The sequence below is a fragment of the Eucyclogobius newberryi genome, unplaced genomic scaffold (genome assembly GCF_026437365.1).
Source record: "Eucyclogobius newberryi isolate DKJ021-1_F unplaced genomic scaffold, fEucNew1.0.hap1 SCAF_12, whole genome shotgun sequence".
In the NCBI taxonomy this organism is placed as follows: Eukaryota; Metazoa; Chordata; class Actinopteri; order Gobiiformes; family Gobiidae; genus Eucyclogobius; species Eucyclogobius newberryi.
The window spans coordinates 29,474,290-29,500,675 of record NW_027315746.1 but is presented as its reverse complement, the minus strand read 5'-3'; the positions used below and the strand labels follow the sequence as shown (position 1 = coordinate 29,500,675).

Genomic DNA, 26,386 nt, shown 5'->3' with positions numbered 1-26,386 from the left:
AGAGCTGCCAGTCTCCTCTTATGGACAGTGACATTGTAATTGTGGCAGACACCGTCACTGACACAGCACCGCTTTGTGCTCATACTGAGGTGGTTTCTCATGATGTAAGTAGGATTATGAGAACAACGCATTGCGACTAAGGCGATACACCAGTACATGGCATCAAAGTAAATACTGGCTTTGTGGACGGCAGACTTATTTATGGTTTTAACACTTGTTGTCCCTTTTTGTTTCCAGCAGGAGTCTGAGGAGGACTCGTACTGTAAATCTGTGGTGAAGAGGAGGCAGCGGCAGATGGGTTTGCCTTCTCTGCCTCCCTCACACCCGCTCTTCACCGAGGTCATCCAGGAGACAAGTATGTACTCCTAGAACTGAACAAAGTTAGCTTTTGTCATAACTAATTTGGTCGTAGAGTCTTTGTAGACACTTGATATGTGACACTGAATGTAAAAGCTTCAGTAATGTAGTACTGCTTCTACTGACAGCCCCAGTTTCTTCAGTGACACTGGTTTAATAGGACCATCGCAATATTTAGCTTTAATTGGGGATCAGATTTGTGTAAAATACTTTTGCTAGTAATTTTGTAGTTTATTTTATTATTATTATTATTTAATTGCCAGTGTGGAATAAACATTATTTGCAGTTAATTTCTGTTGACTAAATCATGTCATATGTTATAATGAGCTGCTACAACCCCACTCCAAACTGTGCTGCTTTTACGCTCCGGTAGATAGTGTTTTGATATAATAGTTTATTGTATTAACAAAAAAGCCGGAAAGTAATGTCAACCCTACACTTGGATGTCCAGTGTTGCCATATATTATAACGATGTCCATTTTACTCAAGGAACATAAGGCCTTTTACTTGGTCTGTTACATTTCTCCTGGATGTGTTTACAGATTTGCCCAGGAAAACCAATGAGGAGTGGGCCCAGCCGCTGTTTGACATGTGGCAGCACCGGCCAGAGAACCCCACAGCAGAGAGAGAGTACAATCAGAGGATGAGCCAGCAGCCTCCATACTGCTCCATCTGCCTGCTCTTCTACACATACCACCAGGTACCAACAGATGGCGCACACACACCAGAGAACGCCACGGCTACAGGCCAGATGCTTGTGTTATGAGTTCACCAGAAAAAAAGTGACATTGTTACTTAGACAGTTTTAAACACATTTGATTCAATAACATTTTGAACAATTTCAATAAGCTTCAAATTATACTTTACTTTACTTCATAAATTGACATCCATACACCCATACATGTACAAATTGACCTAAAATTACTTAAAAGAAACGCGTCTGATGAATTGTGGTTGAAAACTGCAGGCCTGACCATTTTCAACATGGTTAAAGACTCTTTAAAGTGGGTTTGTCTCCTTCAAATAATTTCCACAGATAAAATGTGAGTCATCGACTTTATTACTTTTACATTTCCTTACGCTAATGTTTGTTGGGATTTCTGAGAACAGAAGAATAGAATTTATTTTAAAAATATGCATACAAACTTTTATTGTACTTTGCTCATTTTTTTGAGTATGTTGCATGGTTTATTTCTGTTGTGAACCTGGGTGCAAAGCTTGAGTATTAGATTGGCAATACCTTTTAATTAATTTAATTAATTGGAATAATTTGGGTTTTTAATATTGGACAATGTGAAAATTGATGGGGCCTGCCACTGTTTTCAAAGAAAGGACCTAGTACACGAGTTGCTTTTGGATGATCCTCGTGTGAGTTTCCATGACAACGCTGTCTGAGTGTTGGACACACACACAGACTCTAAAAACTTTCAATATGAAACAAGTTAACTCCCGACTGAGCAGAACATGCTTGTAGTTCATGTTGCAGTGGATTCAGCATGAAGTGGATTAAGATCATAGTTGGGCCAAAAAAGGATCATTTATTGAAAAAAATGTGATGTAAGATTAAATTAATACAAATAAATATTAAATTGTATTGATAGCAAAGTAAAAAAAACAGTCTACTAAAATGGACTATAAACCCATAGACATACAGACGTTATAGATGGCATATTCAAATGTTTTTAAAGAGCTTAATCATCCGTGTGCCGTATCGCCCAGTCCTAATCGTAGTCTGCCAGATGAACTTTGAAGTGTGGTTCCAGTCTCCATAAATCACTGCTTGAGAACTGCACAAAAATCTATCACATCACCTCCACATCAGCTTTTCCAATACGAGTAATGTAATGTGAATGTCCGCTTTTATTGTTTTCAGTCGGAGTGCGGCGGGGACACGTCTTTAGTGACCCGCGGGAACTGCCAGTGGTCCAAACCTCTGATCCCCGAGATGTGCTTCAACACTCAGTCGTCTAAGGGCAGCGACAGCACCGACGGGCAGCTGTCCAACCCCTACATCGCAGAGGACGGAACCAGTCGCCTCGTCACCTGCAGGCGCTGCTGTGTCCGCGTGCACACAGGTAAGACTGCGCTCGCTCTACACCGCCACTAGAGAGACCACCTGCTGAAACGATTGATAGCTAAAGAAATATCACAAGGAATCCATCTGACATCTGATGCTTTTATCCTTACTGATCTAGTTTTTTAGTCTCGTTTTTTGCAAATAATAGGATTTACATGAAGGTATTTATTCATATGGATTGCAGGGATGGGATGGCGGTTCATTGGTTTGAATTTCAAAATGTTCATTCAAGTTATTATAATTTCACATCTCTGTTTATATTTTTGATTGATTTGTAGGCTGTTATGGTGTTTCTGAAGACGATGAAGACTTGAATGACTGGCAGTGTGCTCGCTGCAAGGCCAAAGCCATGACACAGGTACACAAGACTCACAATAAGCACACAAAGGAGCGTTAAAGTCAACACATTAGCTCATGCGATTATCATCATAGAAAATGTATACATCACATGTTCTGTTATGACCAAACGTGCAGTTTTAGATTACACAAGAGGCTTACCTGAAAGAAAGTGGAAGGTTCAGGGGCAGCGCTGGTATCACTTTGTTACATTTACACTAAATCCATCAGTCCTCACGTGGCCCTGCGCAGATCTCTCAGGCGCTTTATGTTTATGAACAGAGAGCTGCTCAAACCAAAGATGCCGCAGAGATCTCCGGTTGAACAACATATGCTCTGTGAGCAAAATAAAGGTCGCCTGTTAATGCTGAAACAAATAAGATAGATACATACTTCACAGACACCAGGCCTACATTTGTCACCAAAAGAGCCAGTTACACCCACAAGCGGAAATGAAGGGCCTTTAACCCACTAAACCTGCTGATTGTTCAAGTACATTTACCTGAAACATGTGGCCACACGTATTAATTATGGAATATAATGTACAGACTCAAACTGTAGCCAGTGGGGCTTTTAAATGTGCTCATTTATTTAGATTTGATTCAATTAAAAAAGTGCAAAACCTCAAAGTTGTTACATTTAAATAAAATTATCATGAGGGTGCCAGGCAGTTAATCTTCATTAGTCATATTTGAAAGCGTAATTATTATTATTATTTTTAATTGATTGACAGGACAAATTCATATATGGCATAGCTTCCACAAACTAAAATCCCACAAACAGGACTTTCCCTGCTGGTGCTGGTGCTGGTGCCGACAGGTGCATTAGCCAAGAATGGGCCACATTCTTCACATTTTCCTCCTCAGTTTATTGTTCAGAACAGAAGTGAGCGCTCAAAGCAGAGGAAACGCAGAGATTTACATTTGACGGTCAAGGTGAAGGGGAAAAAACACTGACTAAACAATGTACCCAGAAGGAAGACCATTTTCCAACACGTGTGATAACCCTGTTGGGCGGCAACGCTGCGTCTGACAGGCAAAGATACAAATGTGTCTCTTCCTCAGTTTAGAACAAAGGGAATCAAAAAAGTCAATGCCAATATTTCAAAACTGATGAATGCTGACAGTATGTACTTCCTTTGTACAGTTGTGACGGATGCTCATCTTTGATACGAGGCACTTCTCTTTATAACAGGAAGTCAATCTGAAGAATGAAAACATCTGAGGTTTAAGGAAAATCTTATATTTCAACATGTTAACAAGTTTAAATTTTGTGGTCTGCCACCTGCCCGTCTCCATGGAGATATTATCCCTATCCTGTAAATATTTCTATCTTTTTTTTTTAAGTTAGACACTGAGGGTGAATTGGGAAAAAATAATAATTTAGAGTGGTCAATTTCAAATGCTTCTGTAGTTTACCTGTATAAATGTCAGAAAAAAATAACAGTTTTTCATCACATAAACTCAGTGTCTATAAAATGCCTAAATTGCACATATTTGGGACATAAAGATCTGAAAAATGGATAGAGCCTGGTTTAAATTTCTTTCTTCATTTTGTTGACATATTAGATTGAAAAAAAATCTTGTCTAGTAATTGAGTAAATTTAAACGTCCTGTACATTGGCCTAAAATAATTCACCCATTTTTGAATAAATCTAGCTTGGATTTAGATGTTAACAAATCCTCTTGTAAAATCCATTAATATGTATTAAAAGAACCTTGTAAAAACATTCTTCTTGTAAGAATATTTGTTATGTCATTGTGTCTCAGCCAAAGCGGTACCATCTCCATGCAGACAACCACTAGAAAAGTTTCTTTCAAACAAACCAACACCATAATTCCCTCTAGACAGTTGTTTCAAAAGCACGTAGGCGTTGTGTGTTACATGATGCGGTCAGATACCTCTCCACCTGGTTCTAAGCCAAATTGCTGAGGGTGTATTTTCTAGCGGTTTCTTTTCACTTGACTTGAGCTTCAACACTCTTTACCCGCTCCTTCCTGACAACTGCCACGCCAGGTGTCCACCACCTCCATTCTCACAATTACACTCTCACACGCCAAAGAAAAGGGGAAGCAAAAGTCCCATTCCCCAAAGTGAAGCAGAGGAAATGTGTATTTAGACAGGTGTGCTGAGTAGTTTTAAAACCAGGAAGCTCAGTTTAAAAAGTCCAACTGTAAGTCTTTGTGTCTCCTGTAGGACTGCTGTCTGTGTTCACTCAGAGGAGGAGCGCTGCAAAGAGCCAACAATGACAAGTAAGTTTATAAAGGCGCACTATTTTTATATATTCCAAAGAAAATACTGATAGTGTCTGTAATAATGCGGATGTAATGGTGAAAATATTAAAGGGCTTTTTAGCTTCTAGGTCAGAAAAATGCTTTTATATGAGATTGATAAATAAACTGAATTAAAAGGCATGTTGTTGGATGGAAATCAAACAACTGCCACAGATACCAGTATTTGTGTACTCACGTTGCACGTTGTTGGACCATGTAGTAAACAGCCTGTGACTGTCCAATACAGTTAGTAACACACGGCAAAACATGCGCACACAGGTGGATTTAGAAAGGCAAAAAAATATAATATAAGGAGTTGAAAGCAAGAACTAGAGGTAAAAAAAGTTGTCATAAATGGATTATACTCAAGTAAAATACACACACCTCCAAAAATAATAATAAGAATGTATAAAGTTTTCAAAGTTCCAATGTCAAACTGGCCTGCAGGAGATTCAGATACCTCACCTCATCTTTGACCCCGTATCATTTTATCTGAAAATAAATAAATGATGATTGTCTTACTATTCAAACTGGCACTGGCTAACAAAATCAATAATTCACTAATAACATCCAATATGTGAACCTCCTGCACCCAAAGAAGGCCATCCAGCCTTGGCATAGAGTTCACAGTGGTGGGTGAGCCTGAATCTCAGAGCCAATGATTTCACCATCACCGTAATCCAGTAGAGGCATAAAAGTGGCCAATACCGGACGTTTACTGGCTTCAAGGGTAAAACAGGCTTTATTACGATTATTCAGACACAAAGGCCAACTAAATATACCTGCATTTATAGGCCTTTAACTAAATAACACGTGCTGATATACAGCGTAACATTCCCCCCCCCCCCCCCCCCCCCCCCCCCCCCCCCCCGTACAACAAGATGTTAAAGTAAAAAATAAAGAAAAAATACATTACTATTTTAATGAGTATTTGTTGAAACGTCCATTTTTTTGCTTTATTGTTTTAATTAACTTCTGTTTAGGTTTTTATTTATCCAAATTTCAACACAAACGTACCGTATGTTATAAATTACACACAGTTTAGGTTTCATTTCTTTGTATTTTTTACCAAAAACACTAAAGTACCCTGTGTTGTGACATCAATAAATTCTCGAATGAGTAACGTTAATAAATATGCTGGCGGATGAAAGTATACATTAATTAAAATTACAAAATTGTACTTAAAATTAAAAAAAAATATGTGTGTGCCCTGTGGTGTGATGTTAAAACATCTCAAATCAAAACGCAGTTATGTAATGCTTGTGGAAAGCCTTACTTGCTTAACTTTATAGTACAATAGATTCTTTGTATTTTGCTTCAAATCCCACCACCGGACAGAAAAAAGGCATTACACCCTCAATTCTGTTAAAATGTCATTGTCATGTGACTGTTCTTTACAGAAATAAAAGCAATGGAGCTAAATAGATGGCTGTATGTTTATACAATCATAATAAAAACTACAACAAATTAAACTACAATCATCATAAAAACTACAACAAATTAAACTACATCAGCAAAAATGTATTTGTATTTATTTGTATTACAATTTTTACTTCAATTTGGGGAACTTTCCATCAATTTATAAATGATGACATTGGATATCGGTATGAAACATATCCACCCTGGCCCATTCCAAGCTCAGACAATAATATATGAAGCCTTTGCACTTTTGTACTTTGGCGTATTATAAAAAAAGCACAGGAAAGACATTAGAGTGCTTTACTTAGGGAGATGAGATGTCTTGTTGGTCTTCCTCTCCCTGCTGTTCATTCAGCCAGTGGATCTTTGATGTCCATCACTGCTCTGGTCTTTTTAAAGGTAAAATCCATGTAGTGCGTCCAGCCCCTGCAGCTAAATGCTCCGTCCAGGCCATTAGCACACGCTCCTCTTGGATCGTGCAAACCAAACGGGAACGGCCTGCAGCTAACCATGTTGTTTCCTCCCATTCAATAATGCATGCTTTGTGACTATTAAGACATGACATTCTTTACTGTTTGTTGTGTTGAAGTCAGATGCTTGTTCAGATCAAAGGTTAGCCAAGGCCCCAAAGCGACAATAGAGGAGGTTGGTTTTCTGCTTTAAAGTAAAGTAAGCAACCAAAAAGTATGTAATGGAATTAGTTTATGGGCTTATTTATTTACCCTATTTACCGCACCAGCCAAAAAATGCATAATAGAGAAGGAAAAAAAAACATGTGTAAGTTGCACTGGAGTATGAAATGCAGTTGCAAGTGTGAAAATAACAAATAATATCCCATATAAGTCCCTCCGGAGTATAAATATAAGTATAAGTTGCACCCCGGCCAGAACTATGAAAAAAGGTGCGACATATAGTCTGGAAAATACAGTACTTTTCATCATTTAGCCTTTTATATCAGAGTAGAAGATGTCATGAATAGGCTATATCATAATATTGTTATGTTTGATACCAATTTTATAAGCAATTGGTACATTTTATATGAAGAACACATTATGTCAAATTTAAGCTTTTAACAATGTTATAACATTGTTCCATCAAAACATACCTGGAGTTGTTTAGCTTCATTCATGCTTGTTTGATGAATTCTGATAAGCTCCTCCAGATTTATGACATCATGGGTAGAGCTATGAGATATTTTGCTCTTTTCAAGGTCATAAATTATCTCTACTCATGTTCTGAGCATTTCTTCCATCTAATTGAGTTTATTACAACAGTGTGCATGTTGAGGGAAAGCTAGGTTTGTTAATCTCCTCTTTGTAATCCCCTTTGCTGCCAGTAGATGGTGTTTTAACTCAATTCCTGATGTGGGAAGCACCTGACTGAAGTCTAGTTCTTAAACATAAGACGCCAAAGCAAAGGTGCTCAGGAGCATGTTTAAAGGCCAATAACACTATAAATAATGCATAGTATTTGCTCTTTAAATGTAATACTTAGACAAACATGTAGGGTAAGTTTCAAGGTAACTAACTGGCTCTCAAACTTTTGCACCTTGTTTAGTATTTGACTTCTCAAGTAGCGAGACTAGCCCAGTGTAGTCTTGCTAAAACAGGGCTAAAACTGTGCTAAAACGGGCTAAAACATCCCTAGATAGTGTACTAACCTGTACCAAGTAATCCCTACACTGGGTTCAAACCAGATCTAAACCTGCTAAAGACAATGCAATACTTTAAGTAATTAAAATTGTCTAAAAAAGCAAAGAAAACAAAGTAGATATAAAACAGTTTGAGAAACGCTGTGCTAACCTGTTTAGAGCCCAATGCCAACATGTATAGGAATTAGCAATGCCTTTTTTGACTTGATATTACTGCAATAGCTTACAACAGAGTCTCATTGGACATTTTTGTTTCGTTGCATTCACATTGCCTAAGTCACATGTCCTGTGGTCTGTTCCGTTTGTCCTGACTGTGGAGTTTGTGTGTCCAAAGGTGGGTGCATGTGCTGTGCGCCATCACCGTCCTTGAGGCGCGCTTCATCGACATCACCCAGAGGAGACCTATCGACCTGTCTGCCATCCCGCTCTCCCGCTTCAGACTGGTACGCCACACAAACCTTTTTGTTTGTTTGGGTTGTATGTTAGAGGGAAAGTGAGGGTCTAAGTGGAATCAAATGCAATGGATAGCTTAGTTAACTATCACAGATTAGCCAGTGTTGCGGTTTCATGCATCAAATCATTCTATAGGCTTAAAGTATTGATTGGGTCAAAGTTCTAGTGCTTTCTTTACATTAACTTCAGTAAAATTTCGTTTTGCTCCATACATATTGTAAAATCGGAAAGAGGCCTCTGTGTTTTATTCTCCGTGAAACTGGAAGTGCGCCATTAGCATGCTAATGTTTGTTCTCTTGACTGTGATGGAACACTCTGCTCTGGGCTCTGAAATCTGTGAAAAGCACTTCCAAATTTATCATGGTGAATAATTGGCATGCTCATTATGCATTAGATAAGTGAGCAATACATTTGGAAAACAAAGAATGGAAAAGTTCTGTTTTTCACATTTTTAAGAAATCAGGTACTTTTAGTATTGAATTGCAACTGCAATGGGATTTACAGTCTGAGACACAAACGCACTTAACCGTTTCTACCCCACACATTGAGACTGATGTATGGTAATATGCTTACCTGCTGACTTTAAATGGACCTACTTGAATGATCTATTGAAAGTTTACATTTCTTGAATGTTTGTTTCAAAGGCGCTTTTTACTTGAACCTGTGAGAGGCTTGCCCAAGAATTCCAATGTGTATGGACTTAAAGGTCCCATATCATGCTATGTTTCCCGTTTCGTAGTCTACCCTAAGGGCATATTTGATAAAAATAAGTGTTGTGCACATAACACAACATTATAAAATATCACCCATATCTTGGGCCCCTCTCACAAACCCGGAAATGCAGATGGCGTTTGAGATTTGCCCCCACCCTTGCGAAGAGCGATCTGCCTCCCCCGCCCACCCCATGACGTAGCCTAGCGCAGAGATGGTGGGGGTGTAAACCTTTAATATAATAGATCCATGGTGTAAAGTTTACACTGTAAACAGAGGCCGAGGTGTGCGCCGCTACACAGTGCATGACACAGCGGCACATCTCAGCAGTAGCAGCGTTTGAACAAAAGAAGTAGCGTTTGAAGCGAACTGTGTCTCTCTCTATCTCTATCTCTCTAATATATATCATATATATCATATATATCTCTACGTATATATATATATATATATATATATATATATATATATATATAATATTATATATATATATATATAATATTATATATATATATATATATATATATATATATATATATATATATATATATATATATAATATTATATATATATATATATATATATATATAATATTATATATATATATAATATTATATATATATATATATATATATATATATATATATATAATATTATATATATATATAATATTATATATATATATAATATTATATATATATATAATATTATATATATATATATATATATATATATATATATATATAATATTATATATATATATATATATAATATTATATATATATATATATATATATATATAATATTATATCACGCTTTTTTATTTATTTATTTTTTCACCTCGATATGGAAAATTTGTTGTTTTTAGCAGTTATAATGGGTATTAGTGGCCTACAAAACATCAAAATGTATGTTTTATGATCATATAGGAGCTAAAATTGTAATAAAACAGTTTGGCACAGTTGGCACATATTTGGATCACTTGTTCCGAATATACTTTTTGATACAAAAAGGTCAACAGCACCAAAATGCCTGTTCCTAAAGATCTGAAACTTTACACAGTTGTTGTCAATAAGAGAAACATCATGTACAGTGAACAGCATATGCACACAATGAAGTATGTCATGCTCAGGACCATTACAAATTGACAATATTCAGGTGAGACTAAAAAAATTATGTTTTGTTCATGTTTGGGCTTCTGTAGTGTGAGTTTTGAAGCCCTGACAGTGTTCATGTGCACATCTACAGAAACTAGAAGGCCTAAGCTTTCTAATGATGCATCACACTTGCATGTGGGCTGTAAGATCCTCTTTTAATAAGCAATGCCATTTGGGTATGTCCAACCATAGTGCACAGCGCGAAATAGGTGGATGGTAACAGGTTAAGGAGGCTATGCGTGTGATTAACCCCATCTTTTTTCCAAGACCTTGTAAATATTATAATTTTGTGGCTTCTCAAAGCCTCGTTAGTGTGTAGACGATACCCAAAAGTCTGAGAAAATGTATCCGCCCTCACTATTTCTAATGTGGTGTTGTCAAGTCTTTCCCTGGTTACTCATTTCACATTGGTTTACACAGACGACATCCTTTCCCCAAACGGAATGACTCTAGCCTCTGTGGCGCCTTGTGATTCTACTAAGTCAGTTTCACTTCTCACAAAATGTGAACAGTTTTAGAATCATCATGAGCTTTATCAGAAATAGTGTAAGACCACATGGTAACCTAAAGAAAGTACTATTTTGTGTTGGGGGAAAAAAAAGAGCCCTTTAAATTAGTATCGAGGTAATACCTTAGTTTCAAAATCGAGTTTGAAATGTTTCTATCACTGCATGCTAGAAAATGTCTGCACCACTATTTATATGTTCTGTTGAACCCAGAGCTTGATGTACATTGATGCTAAAGCTTTTTTAATCAGTAGAGTTACTTATTACGTTAACATGAAACACTTTAAAAATACTTTTTCCTTCTGGTCTGGCCAACCAAATGGTTCTCTAGATACAAAGTCAGCTTAATATTCTTTAATATGGTTTAATAAGATCTAACGAATAAAAGTATCATTCCTGCTTGCCATGCTGCATGTGTGTTTTATCTAGCATCTGTTTGTGTCTGGGCGCTCACTGCTCTGCCCTGTGTCTCTGCAGAAGTGCGCTCTGTGCCGGACGCGGATGACCACAGACACCCACGGGTGCTGCGTGCAGTGCTCCCATGGGCGCTGCTCCACTGCCTTTCACCCCACGTGCGCTCAGGCCGCAGGGATCCTCATGCACCCCGACGACTGGCCCTTCATCGTCTTCATCACCTGCCACAGACACCGGGCCCCCACAGCTCCAGAGGTGAGGACCAAACACACCATTAACACCGGCCTGATGCTGCTTCTGAAGTGCAGCCCAGTGCGAGTGCATTTGTTTTAGTACCAGCACCCTTTACACATTCACACATGTTTTGTTGTGAAATATTTCTATTAAAACTGGGGTACATAATTGTCAAACAGTCCAGCCCTTGACAATCTGCTTAGTTCCCTCTGTTACTTTTTGTACATCAAGTACATCTCAATGGAGGACCATTGTGCTTTTGGCAGATAGGTACGTTGTTATCTTATCTGGTATCCCGAGTAAAAGATGAGCCTTATTTGGCCTTCAAATCACAAACCGTACACTTGTATGTTTCAGAGCATCCAAAATTGAATTAGTCAAAGTCAACACAAAATAAAGTTTTTAGATAAGGCTACCCCAAATAAATTGTCTGTTTGCTGTAACCCGAGTCAACATTTTTCAAGTGGCTCGGTCGGTAGGCAAATTCTTATTTTTTTTTACCTTGAAGGCAACAAAAAAGATCAAATTTTTGTCATTTTTTTTGAATCGGAGTGACCACCAGGGGTCAGGCTTCAACAGTCAATGACGGAAAACGTCTTTATCAACCTGATCAGGAGACTAAATCTCACGATTTTAAGATATCACAATTGACCTTTTGTACGCCGCTATCCTTTATTTTGGTAACGAAGGCGAGCGGGGGGAACATGCGGGGAACACGGGCGCCGCCATGTTTGTTGTGATGACGCTGCTGGGCATGTTTCAATCCCAGAATGCATTTGCGTAAGTCAAATTTCACACCCTGACAGAGAAGCACATGTCCTGTGGAGACATCAGTGGCGCCGACAGAGGCAAACCAACATGTAAAAAGCAATGTGACAACTCATGTGGAGGACTGAAAATGAAGACTCACATGCGGTGCGTTATCAGTCCCGTGATAAAAATACTCAACACTTTGGTTTAGGAAAGATCGGCCTGTGAGTCGGCGAAATAATTGAAAAATAAAAGATTTTGACGTTTTATCAACAAAATGCTGATATATTTTTTTCAGTCGGCTAGTTTCATAGCGGGTCGGTCGGGTTACGGCAAACAGACATATTATTTTGCCTTGCCTAAATAAAAACACCTACCTTTGTGAAAAAGTGTTGGCCCCTTCTATTAAGTTCTACATTGGTTCATCACACCAAAGTTAAATTTCTCTAGCCACAATGTGCTCAATCAAGAAATCCCTTAAATAAGACCTGCCTGACAAAGTGAAGTAGACCAAAAGATCTTCAAAAGCTAGACATCATGCTGAGATCCAAAGAACTTCAGGAACAAATGAGAAGGTAGTCTGGAAAAGGTTATGAAGCCATTTCTAAAGCTTTGGGACTCCAGCAAACCACAGTGAGCTCCATTATCCACAAATGGTGGATATAACCGTGGTGAACCTTCCCAGGAGTGTCCGGCCAACCAAAATTACCCAAGAGCACAGCGACAACTCATCCAAGTGGTCACAAAAGACCCCACAACAACACCCAAAGAACTGCAGGCCTCACTTGCCTCAATTAACGTCAGAGTTCATGTCTCCACTATAAAAAAGCAACTGGGCAAAATGGTCTGCAGAGTTCCAAGACGCAAACTACTGCCGAGCAAAAAGAACATTAAGGCTCGTCGCAATTTTGCCAGAAAACATCTTGATGATCCCCAAGACTTTTTGGAAAATACTCTGGACTTATTACAAAACGGTAAAATATGGTGATCTGAGGGTCTGGGGCTGGTTTGCTGCTTCAGGACTTGGAAGACTAAATACTAAATCTACTAAATAATTTGTCCGTGACCTCAAGCTGAAGAGAACTTGGCTTCTGCTGCTTGATCCAAAACATCAGCAAATCCACCTCTAAATGACTGACGAAACACAAAATGAAGACTTTAGAGTGGTCTAGTCTAGTCTGACCTGAGTCTTTGAGATGCTGTGGCATGACCTTTAAAGGCCATGCTGTGATTCACGCACAATCTGGATGAATTACAACAATTCTGCAAAAGATGAGTGGGCCAAAATTCCTCCACAGCGCTGTAATAGACTCCCAGCATTTGCCAAGTTAGGGCAAACGCAGTTGTTGTTGCTGCTGCTAAGCCCAACCAGTTATTACAGGGGTGTCGAACTCATTTTGGGCCGGGGGTCGAATTCCGACGCTCAGGCTAGGTCGCGGGCCAAACATAACGTAAAACATAAAACAATTTAAAAAAAAACAGTGTAGGCTATATAAAGCTATTACTGGATTGATTAAAATAAATTACAAACACGTTTGTTCTCATAAACTGAAATGTATTAAGAAAAACAAGTGTAATTTCACCAACACTGTCCTTCAGTTTATGTGCATTACATCTTCAGAGTTGATCTACAGAGATAAACATTTAGTCATAGGTATTTAGAACTGAAAAATATTGTATTTGACTTTATAACAAAATAAACTTCAAGATCTAAAAAACCTTTTAAATGTACTAACTAGCATTTCCACGTCTGTGTAGTTATCTGTAGTTATCTGTAGTTATCTGTAGTTATCTGTAGTTATCTGTAGTTATCTGTAGTTATCTGTAGTTATCTGTAGTTATCTGTAGTTATCTGTAGTTATCTGTAGTTATCTGTAGTTATCTGTACATATCTGTACACCTGAACTGACACACCACTAAGAACAAACACACGTGGAGCCTTTAAGTAAGGAGGTTAAGTTATGAGCCACAGTGTTCCATCAAACCACACTCTTTTGTCAAATCGTGGGCCAAATATTATGTACAAAATAAAACCATAAGAAAAAAATGGCTTTTTTACAGCCTAGTAATAGTTGTGGACAAATCTGTGGTTGCACAAATCTGCAGCAGGTGAAAGACTGAGCCCATATTCATGCAGCAGCAGCAGGAACAGAGACTTTTGATGTGATTTCTGATGTGAAATGTTCATATCACAGACATGTTTCTGCTCAAACTCAATATGAGCTCGCTATTTTCATAGTTTAAGTTAATCTTAGTGACAAATGATTCATGTAGTGACTAAAATGAGGTCATTGTGTTTGTGTTCGCAGTCACATTAGTGTGGACACAATCATGTTCATACTTTATTACACTCTGACCTGTGTTTTTACCTGCGGCTGCTGATCTGTCTTTGTAGAGGATGTTTTCCTCAGAGCATCATCACAGAAGTTAGTTTTCTTGTTGTTAGCTCCACATTAGGTCCACTTTTAGCACAACTCTAACATCCACAAAACCGTCTCCTTTCTTTCTTCCACGTGTTTCCCAAACCAGACGTCTCTTTCCTCGTTCAAACCTCTGCTCTGAGGTGCGTAAGTGCTGTAAAGTGCGCAAACGCGCGCCTTACTTCCCTTAGCACGTCTCCCTCGGCAGTACACACGGCAGTGAAGAGCCGCGCGGGGGAGGGGTGGCCACCAGCGGCATTGTGGGACGTGTAGTTTTAGCGATAAAAACGGTTACGGATGTAACTACGGTTCTATGATAAATAAAATATGATTTCAAAATGTTCAGCGGGCCAGATTAAAACGTTTGGCGGGTCGTATGTTTGACACCCCTGAGTTATTAGGTTTAGGGGACAGTTATTTATTCACACAGGTCCATGTATTTTGTTTTAATAATGAAACTTGTTGTCTTGATTAATTGACTAATATTTGAATTGGTTTGATCTGAAACATTTATGTGTGACAAAGATGCAAAAAAAGAAATCCGTAAGAGAGGAAACACTTTGACACCACTGTACACACTAAATAAAAGACGGTGCTTGTTCACTTAAAAGTAAATAAGCTAAAGAAAACAAGGTACCTACCATGTAGTAGACTTCTGTTTGCACCATCACATGCCTGATGCCTTTTTAGCGATCTATGAACTTGGGTGCGTTCACCTCCATAACCGTCGTCTGCTTCACTCCCATCACAACAAGGAGCCAAAGAGTTTATTTGGTGGGAACAGAACATGTTACTGAACATATTACAGCCATCCGGTGTCCCACATTCACTCAACACTCTCTCATTCATACACCAGCATGCTGTTGTACAAGTGTTTAGGGGTAGGGGAATCTGGAGTATCTGGAGGAAACCTACGCAGACACATGGAGAACATGCAAAAGATGAAAGGAATTGATCTCTGTACCTTCTTGCTGTGAAGCGTGAGCATAACCACTGTGCTGTCATGATATTAAATATATAATCCACTCATACTGACATTTTAAAACAAGACGGCGTGTCAGATCTAGCCCAATGTTAGGTACCGGCCTGATGCTGCTTCTGATTGGTCACTTCTGTTTAGCCAATCACCAACACAAAAGCCTCATCTTGCTCCTAAAACATGGAAAAATGCGATATTACCTACGCTACCATTGTCATGACGACAGTAGAGCCAGTGCCAGGGAACATCTGATCTGATAGTCTGGACTTTAGGGAGCTGGTGTGAAAGCAAATGTCTGGGGGCCAAACATAAATATCAGACACTTGTCATGTCTGGACCCTGGTGCATCAGCCCAAACATGTGTCTTTATAGGACTAGTTGGAAAGAGATATGACTTTAGTCTTTGAGAAATCAGTATGTTCAGTCCTGCCACTGTGAGGACACATGAAAACGTCTCATGTGATGAAGAGAGAGCAAGAGTGATAGACTGAGGTGCCTGAGGGTTTTACTGCTGCAGTGAAGGCCAATCTTTATGGATCTGCACAAATTTGACACCAACGATTAGTGGAATGCAGTGTCAGAGTTTTCAGTCACGTTTAGAGGTTCTGAGAGAGTTAAGTCACTGAACTATTTGACATTTTCACATACGATAAGCATATACTGTCATTTCCTGTAACATCACCAGATACTAATCAATACTAAATAAATATCAAAACTGTACTCAATACAAACAGGACAATATTTGACTTTTCCTGAATAGTTTTAGAAAAGTCTGAACCTTTTACAGAGCTAATATGTGTTAACACTAAAAGTTCCATTTTACTATACGGTGACAATTAAAGGCTAAAGTGTTTGTGCTGACAAGATACAAAAATGTCAAATATAAATGATTCAACATTGCCACAATATAGTTTATTTAAACAGAACTGAAAAACGGCTGCGCTATCAACACTTTTAATAGTAGAGTTAACAAGGACAATAACAACAAAAACCGGATATGTCTTATGTACTGGCAGTCAGTTAAATGTAATACTGAATCATTTACTGGAATAGAGTGATAGTCACTTACCCAAGCTTAAGTCTGAAAAAATAGAGACTGCATCAGGAACGACTCTCTGCCTGTGAATCATTACGTCCTAGAAAGTAGACTCTGGAAAAGTTGGCACCCAATTTGGCAAAACCCTGAAAACCTAACAACTCATAACTATATCATTATGTGCCCAAACCTACTGGGGACATTTATTAACGTCGCACATGATGGCGAGACCAGCAGCTGTTGTTTAGTGTTGTCATGATACAAACATTTCTTACTCAGTTTTGAAGATTCATGTTTTGGTCTGGTTTAGTAATGGACTCTAACAAACGGTGCATAGATCATCATTTTACATTACATTGTAAAAGGCAATATTGATCCAAAACGACGTGCAGAACTTCATATTGGTATTTCTCCGTAACAAGGAGCAGATTGGAATGTATATGTGTTTTTTTTTTTTTTTTAACCCTACCTTTACCACCCGGAGTCAAATTATTTTTGAATAAATGGTTGGGGCAAAAACAGGGATTTTCTGAGCACTCAAAACAGTTCCAGGACAATACAGTATTCCTCAAATATGCAGGAAAAACACAACTCTAAAGACTTTTTTTTTTAAATAAAGTCTTTGGTCAAAGTTTCAGACTTCCTGAATGTAGATTATTAATCACTAGGAAAGTCCCTTACTGTTCACTAGCAACAATGTTGTGCAGTGGGACAAAACTCCTAATGTCACAGAAATTTCCTTTAGATGAATTAAAAATTATAAAAACACATTAATTTAGTTGAATTCATGTTGAAATGGTCATAAAAAATGTAATTATATGGAATTTGTGCCAAATATGGGATGGAATTCTTTTTTAGAACTCTGCTCTACTTCTGTCATTTTCAACAACAATTCTTTTTCTATTTGATTGGTGTAAGACCATCATTTTCAGCAGGTTTTATCCCACCAAATTAAGTCAAAATGTTCTCTTTTTCACACACAAACACCGGACATAACCAGTTCTGTGCTCTCACGAACCCTTTGGCCCATTGGTCACACCCTCAAGTATTCTTTTTTAGGCATGACCTCTTCTTTAGAACAGTTTCTTTCAGATAGTGAAGTGAAACTTTGCGACCGCCCCAAACGCAGCCAATCAGAGCGCTGCTTTCCAGCTCTTATTTTCTCTTTTACACTATACTCAAAACAAAAGTGACCTGAGTTTAAAGAACCAGGCTCCAGGCGATCACTGTGTCCCTGTGTTTCAGAGACAGTCCACCTGATAAACACAAGACAAACACTGGCGAACACAGTGATTATTACTGACCCCTGAGGACGTCTCGTACTGGTTCTGAGTTCTGAGTTGAGGCTGAGCAATGAATTGAATTTTAATTGAGGTTTAGTCCTTTCTAATTGTCAGTGATCAGCGTGGGTTTGAAGCGAGTTTTAAATGGCAATGATTAAAAGTCTGTATTTATGTTCAAGAAATTCATATTTATATCTGTTTTAATACAAATTTGAAACTCTTTTGACTGAATAAAATAAAAAGTATTTATTTTTTCTCCCCATATCGCCCAGCCCTAATTCTAAGACAAATTTGTCACTTACAAAGTGACATTAAAGTTAACATTTACTACACCTCTGCCCTCGAACTATCACAGCTAGAGGTTTTTTTTTTATTCGAGTGTGTCAGCACTGCCGACACGTTTGTTATAATTCCAAGGCCTTCTCAGTGATCAGATCAGCCAGGACACACACACAGAGACGCACAGAGACGCACAGAGACGCACAGAGACGCACAGAGACGCACAGAGACGCACAGAGACGCACAGAGACGCACAGAGACGCACAGAGACGCACAGAGACGCACAGAGACGCACAGAGACGCACAGAGACGCACAGAGACGCACAGAGACGCACAGAGACGCACAGAGACGCACAGAGACGCACAGAGACGCACAGAGACGCACAGAGACGCACAGAGACGCACAGAGACGCACAGAGACGCACAGAGACGCACACACACAGAGACGCACACACACAGAGACGCACACACACAGAGACACACACACACAGAGACACACACACACAGAGACACACACACACAGAGACACACACACACAGAGACACACACACACAGAGACACACACACACAGAGACACACACACACAGAGACACAGACACACACAGAGACACACACACACAGAGACACACACACACAGAGACACACACACACACAGAGACACACACACACAGAGACACACACACACAGAGACACACACACACAGAGACACACACACACAGAGACACACACACACACAGAGACACACACACACACAGAGACACACACACACACAGAGACACACACACACACAGAGACACACACACACAGAGACACACAAACACAGAGACACACAAACACAGAGACACACAAACACAGAGACACACACACACAGAGACACACACACACACAGAGACACACACACACACAGAGACACACACACACACAGAGACACACACACACACAGAGACACACACACACAGAGACACACACACACAGAGACACACACACACACAGAGACACACACACACAGAGACACACACACACAGAGACACACACACACAGAGACACACACACACAGAGACACACACACACAGAGACACACACACACAGAGACACACAAACAAAGAGACACACACAGAGACTGGAGCAGAAACGTGGGACGGCGTGTTTAGGAAGTGATTTGCTGATGTGTCATATTAAAACTTCTATAAACACTATTTTGCACAATGCACTTCAATATTTTGTTACGGTACATTTTTTGGAGCTTTTAACCACCCGTTCTGGATCGTTTCCTTATCAAAAAACATACCTAAAAGAGTTTCATTTTGTGGTCATTGCGTGTTCAGTCCATCACCTTCACCAGACCTTTCTTTTACTGTGTTTAGCCACTAAACTGCTTCAGCGTTCAGTGTGCCGCAGGCTAGAGCTTTTTATACTCCAACATGATACAAAATGTACTTGTTTTTAATATATCAATTTTCCAGACCAAGGCTAACGTGGATCTTTCCATTAGAATGATGGCCACAAAGAACTTCAATGATCACAAATATAACAAATCATATAAATAAACAATCTTGATCGCATTTTTTGCAATTTAACATCATATTTGCGATGTATGTTTTTAAAAGTCTGATTTAGTTCAAAGTGCGCATTATAAACCACCTCAGGATCAATAACATCTGAGCAAAGACTTACTGCCACCAACTGGAATTGCAATTATTTCATTTTATTTTTTGAAATATAATCAAACCACACGGCTAGAAAAAAAAATAAAAAATTATAATAACATAATAAAAATAAATAGCATTAACACAAACAACACAGTATGACAAAATATATAGAATTACGACACCAAAATGAGTCTGAATGTAATTTAGTCCATTTGTCTGATGTCTGTTACTATGTCAGTCCTCGAATTGCAATTTTGAGCTTCAGTGCAGCCCAAACTAAAAGTCTTTTGTGTTTTTTTTCCCTCTGCAGCGCACCAAAGGCTCCGAGAAGGACCTGAAGGTGGGGCAGAAGGTGATCTGTAAGCACAAAAATGGCCGCTACTACCACAGCGAAGTGTCCGCCCTCACCACGGCCACGTTCTACGAGGTGGTGTTCGACGACGGCTCGTACAGCGACAATCTGTTCCCTGAAGATATCGTGGTCAGTAATATTGTTTTTGTTCAAGTTGATGCAATAATGATTGACAGATGACACAATGTAAAAGCTCCTGTTGTGTTTCAGGACAGGGACTGTGTGGAGATGGGGCCCCCCGATGAAGGAGATCCAGTGCAAGTCCGATGGACAGACGGACTCCTCTACGGGGCCAAGTTCATAGCAGCACACTCGGATCCCATGTTTCTGGTAACTTCATGTTGTATAACGTGGTTCGGCCCTCAAAGACGTGCCGGACATGTTTCTCATACAAGTTTAAAGGAAGTGTTTAGGAAAAAGACAATAAGCTATTATCTTTAAGAGAAACTTTAAGAAATGATGTATGATAAAATGATGAAAATGAATGAATATATAATGAATATATAATCACATATTAGTCTGAAATAATAGTAATAATTAGAGTTTGGTTTGTGCAGGGGAAGGACAGAGGGGAAGGACAGAGGGGAAGGACAGAGGGGATGGACAGAGGGGATGGACAGAGGGGATGGACAGAGGGGATGGACAGAGGGGATGGACAGAGGGGATGGACAGAGGGGATGGACAGAGGGGATGGACAGAGGGGAAGGACAGAGGGGAAGGACAGAGGGATTAACCTCTCCCCTCTGTCCCTTTTAGAGATTAACCTCAAAATACGAGCACGACTCTGCGTCCCACTGTGACTGGTGCTTTTTGTCTTTAGGACAAAGTCTGCAAATGATGTGACATTATTTAGTTCAAAGAGTTTAACAGAGTTTAACATTACAATATGTTACTGTCCCATGACACGAGGGCCACTTCTCACACTGCAAACATGTGTGTGCAAGAAAAAGACAAACACGTTGACTTTACGGGTGATGATGGCATGTTTTGTGCACAGGTGGTTTTTGAGGATGGATCTCAAGTGAGTGCAAAGCCAGACGACATCTACACTCTGGAGGAGGACCTGCCCAAACGAGTCAAGTCTCGGATGGTAATTACAGCCTCCGGCACAAGACGCTGTGTACAGAGGGTTATTGCATCACACCGGGCTGAACTCTAGTAAACGTTTGGAAAGAGGATATTTGAGATAGTGTTCTATAGTATGTTCTGTGCTTATAGCTGAGCTGTTTTAGTCACATGATCAAAGATGAAAGGGTCAGTTTGATGCTTTTAAGAACACATTTGATCCACGTACAATGCAGCTTTCCCTATGGCATACTTTTAGTTTGTCTGAGCGCATGGAATACTTGAGAGAATGACTCAAAATGTTTTTACTTTCTAGGACTTCAAAATTAGCAGCAGGAGTGATTTAAAAAAAAAAGCTCTTGACCTTATACTTATGTCATTTCGATGCCTGTCTTCCAGTCTGTAGCTTCGGACATGCGCTTCAAGCACTTCACTGAACCCAAGGTGAGGGAAAACTCCAAACGACAGCGGGTCCTGAACTCCAGGTACAGGGAGGACTACATCGAGCCCAGCATCTACAGAGCCATCCTGGAGTAAGAGCCCCCTCTGGACCCCGGCCCTTTAAGACACTGCTGGAGCCCCCGTCACTCCTCCGTCTGCACCCTCCGCTCAGGACTTTGCCATTTATTATGAACGCTACAGCTACTCGCAGTGAAGACAACTCAATGACTGTTTGCAACTATTTATTTGAAAAAGATTTTATTGTTTGATTATTGTTTTCATCATGTTTCTGTCTCAATGTCTCAAACTGTTGCAAAATGTTACAGCTTTTGAGAATATTTAGAGGACAGCTTACTGGCAGTGACATCTCAGACAGAATATTATAGTATTGGGAATTCTAGAGCTATGTTCAAAGAAAATAATGATCAACTAAAGGCTTGTCCTGTGCGATTACTAAATGGGGCATTGAATTGGGGGAAAAGATATCTCTACAATCATATATTGGACCAGAAAAGTACTAGAATATGCCATATTTGTGAGTAATACACACAAGTTGATGCAGTGGTATATATAGTCAGACATTGGTCCTCCCTTCGCTCTTTATTACTGCTTTGTCTGGAATGTTCCACAGTATGACTTTACACTTCATCTTTCATTCATTTATTCAATTACAGGTGTTTAATTTACACAGACCAACATTCATTCTAACAGTGAGCGATGGAGTAATGCCGTACTGTGGAACATTCCAGGCAAATGGAGACGAGAAGGTGGCAGAACCTGCTCCTAAAAAGTTACACGGTGCACCTTTAAATCAAGTGGTTAAAACTTTGTAAAACCAAACCTTTGACCGTATATTTGTCTTTCTGTCCCAGCTTTTTGCGATCGTTCAAAACATTCTCAAAGAAATGTCTTGTCACGTTAAATCCGTCACGACGCTAACGACGTGTTCCCAGAAGAAGGCTAATGTCTTCACAACTCATGTTTATTCATCAAAATCAATCATGTACTCTTGCTGATATACTGTAGCATTAAGCCATAGTTTCTGATAGAATGTTACGCCATTTTAGTTGAGTAGTCTGTGTACTTTACTACGTTGTACTGCGTTAGCCACCATGGTGTCATTAGCTTAGCCTGACTAGCCATAGCTATTTAAGCGAAAGCCCTTTCCTTCTTTTTTCAATTTCTTCTCCAAATTTGAACAGAAGCACTTAATGAAATAAGGTCAATTTTACAAAGAAAATATTTTGTCTTTCGCAATTTTGAGCTTCACATTTTAGTAAATTTTAGATTTTTCTATTGAGAAATATAACTACTGTAGATTATTTATAAGAGTGAGGCAAGTTTTGAAAAGCTGACTATTTTTGGCCCAAATATATTTATTATTTTTCCACTTTTCCGTTTGTGAACGTCCCGTATGCTAACTCTGGCTTGGCTAATGTTTCTTGTTCCACTTCTAGCTTTTGAACTGAAGTCATATATTTTTCAGTCGCGATATTCTAAGATCTCATTGTGGTTCTAGTGTGTCTTATCTGGTCCCAAATTGGAAATATTGATCAAGTGTTTTGATCCAAAGCCAAGGACTGTCTATGTACACACTTTGTAAACTAAAGATTTCAGTAAAGGTTTGAGGGAATTTGAATACTTGTGTGTTTGGTTGTATTCATTTACAAATACATTTTTAAGAAGTATTTGGGGAAACAGAGTCTTTTCTCTACATATCAGATCATACACTGGTCAAGCGTTTTGTGCAGAGTTGACCGTTTGCCTTGATGCCAGCTGCACCTGCAAAGCCCGAGTCGGCAGAAAAAGGCGCTTTGTTTCGTGGGCTGGGTATTGTTGTTGGTTTGCTGCTTCCCTACAAAAAGCTACAAAGTAAACTACAAAGTATCTGCGCAAAAGTTCATGTTGCATTATTACGCACCAAAGTTATGAGCGGTAAGCATCTTCTGACTAGCCACCCACTGAGGTCATGTGTGGTCACCTCTGGGCAGTTTAAAGGGTGTATGACAGGTTTCTATGATTTCCAAATTTTGACTTTATTTGGTGTGTTTATACCTGTTGTACATTATAAATGATAGTTTTACACCAATCGGGTTGGTATTTCTGGAGAAAACGTTGACAAAACTGTGCGAAATGACAGGAAGTGACATCACACACTCATTCCAGTCAAGCTTTATGCATGAGTTACACAAAGAAACAACTTTATTGACTGAGCATTTAATTCAACAAAAAAAAGTCACTCATATATTTTTGTTCGTCAAATAAAAACAAATGTGACATTAGATGAGTTTTGGCCCAGTGTTTGTTGGGTTATTTCCTAGTGTGATGTCATCGATTACAAACAGGAAGTGAAATTATAAACTTAAAAACTGAGCTATTGTGGGATAAAATTTGTATAACTTTGACCAAAATTCTAAATATATTCATCCTAACTGCACTTTAGTTCAATGAGTCGTCCGACCTGTCAGAGGCACTTGAATGATGAAAAGCGAGACAAATGTGCTCATTACACGCATTTGTATATGAAAGTGTCTTGCCCAAAGACACAAGAGAATGCACTAGTCGGAGCTGGGATTTAACCACCAACCAACCAACTAACCAACCAAAGTTACTACCCTCCCCTCTTTTGCCTGGAATGTTCCACAGTATGGAGTAGGTGCAGGTCAGATCTCTGGAGAGGTGGCCACGCTCTCAGTACGAATCCATGTTTTTTTGCAATTGAATACCAGAAGTTGAATAAATGCAAGATGTAAAAACAATGAAATGCCATACTGTGGAATATTACAGCCTCTAGAAAAGTGAATTAATTTAAATATACATAACTGAGGTAACTTTAAACCCTGCCAAATGATGTATGAATACTTTTTATTGTACGTGTAAATGCATACGCTCCGTCTTCCTCACAAACGCACAGATCATTGAAAGCGTCTCTTTTGTCGGTGAGAAACTCTACCCTGTGCAGTAGGCCTCCTGTAACCGCGCTCAGTCTTTTTATGTGCATGCCTCAGGGTCCACAGCTGGGAGCAGGGGGGAGGGGGTACACAGGGGGGTGTGGGGGGGTTTAGGGGGTACTGAGTGATAGGATGATGGCTTCAGGCTCTTCACTCCACACTCTATTCTCTCACATGAAAAACTGGTGCTTATGGTTCCGTGCACCGCCTTATACTGCTACTGAACTCATAGGATGGGGTGAATACAGTGAGAATATTGTACCATGATATTTGTTCTCATAACCATGGTAACCAAACATACCTAAGGAACGTTTTGGCTCTGGCACTGGTTCACCTTCGGTTAGTGTGTGTGTCTCCGTGCTTTGGCTCCAGGTCCAGGAGAACGTTGCACATGAGATCAAAGTCGTAGCTGACGTACAGTAAAATATTCTGATCTCTGTAAATCACAAAAAAGAGTTGTAATCATTCTAAGTTCATGGCATTGTGAGACGTGTGGCTAATGCTAAAGTAAACAAGACACAACTTGTCTGTATTTCTTCTTGCCGTGAATGCTGCGCGTCAATAAATAGGAATCAGCTGTTACTAACATACTAAACACACTGGATATAAATTTTTTCCCCTCAACCAAGTTCTGCCACAAAACCTCCACTTTGCATTGGTGGCTGCGCTTTTTAGGATTAGGTTTAGTTTATTGATTAAGGTGATTGGTTTTGATTGCCAACCAGTTCATGGCAGAACTAACAATTATTATGGAAATACAATGGTTTGCTTGAGTCAAAGGTCGCGGTTCGGTTCACTGAGGACAGTGGAAACACTTTCTGAAACTAATGTCCTTGATTTAAAAAGGAGTTGGACTCCAAAACACGTTAGACGTGTAAAAGTACGTACAATCAGTTGGACTGATTTAAAAAGGATTTAAAAAGAAGTTGGACCCCGAAAACACGTTACCCTTTGTGGCTAGGTGTTTTTTATTTAATGTTTTATTTAGTTAATTTTATTGTATTTCTGTAATCAACTCTGTACAGAATTGAAACCAGCAAAGGCTTTTTAAACTCAACTTCTTCACTCACCGCGACTCATTCTGATCATTTAACTTTCCTGGAGCTTTTATTACTACGTCTGGAATGTTCCACACTAATACATTAAATACATGCCTGTCTGTAACTTGGCACTGACGTCACCTGCTTGTCTCCATGGAGATACTGTACTGTAAATTGAATAAGTATTTAATTCATTGCTTGAAGTCAATAATCGATAATTATTTACATTTTGAGCCTAAAACACTCGTGTCAACCAACGTACCATATAAATGCTTTGTTTTCTATTTTTGAGATATAAATCTGTAAATTTAAAATAGATAAGGAGGTTTTAAAAACAAAACTTAACAAAACTACTTCACCTACTTAATAATATATATTTTTATCATATGTTTGACAGTGTAACCGTACGTACGTCAGTAAAAGTTTGTGTTACCTTTCCTACTGTGAGCACTGTTGTTTTTTAACCTCTCATTAGTTTTCCTTGGCCCACTCCGTAGTCACCATATTATTAAGTAACAATACTCCTACTTGAGTACGTTAAGGTGTCCTTGAACCT

The 26,386-nt window shown here is 39.1% G+C and overlaps 1 protein-coding gene across 4 annotated transcripts in view; it reads left to right on the top strand.

Annotated features, from left to right (window-relative positions):
- The window catches only part of kdm4ab (lysine (K)-specific demethylase 4A, genome duplicate b), a 36,483-nt gene extending 13,005 nt beyond the window's left edge, over window positions 1-23,478 (top strand). The window contains exons 12-23 of one of the 4 annotated variants that reach the window (XM_072441865.1): window positions 3-104; window positions 241-355; window positions 900-1,057; window positions 2,231-2,432; window positions 2,713-2,792; window positions 4,967-5,022; window positions 8,448-8,556; window positions 11,415-11,606; window positions 20,292-20,462; window positions 20,544-20,663; window positions 21,331-21,423; window positions 21,798-23,478. In XM_072441865.1, the coding sequence (XP_072297966.1) occupies window positions 3-104; window positions 241-355; window positions 900-1,057; window positions 2,231-2,432; window positions 2,713-2,792; window positions 4,967-5,022; window positions 8,448-8,556; window positions 11,415-11,606; window positions 20,292-20,462; window positions 20,544-20,663; window positions 21,331-21,423; window positions 21,798-21,935 (1,536 nt within the window). In that variant the 3' untranslated portion in view covers window positions 21,936-23,478. Of the gene's footprint in view, window positions 1-2; window positions 105-237; window positions 356-899; window positions 1,058-2,230; window positions 2,433-2,712; window positions 2,793-4,966; window positions 5,023-8,447; window positions 8,557-11,414; window positions 11,607-20,291; window positions 20,463-20,543; window positions 20,664-21,330; window positions 21,424-21,797 lie in introns of all 4 variants that reach the window. The other 3 variants (XM_072441864.1, XM_072441867.1, XM_072441866.1) reach the window with 3 other exon arrangements.
- The last annotated feature ends 2,908 nt before the right edge of the window (window positions 23,479-26,386 follow it).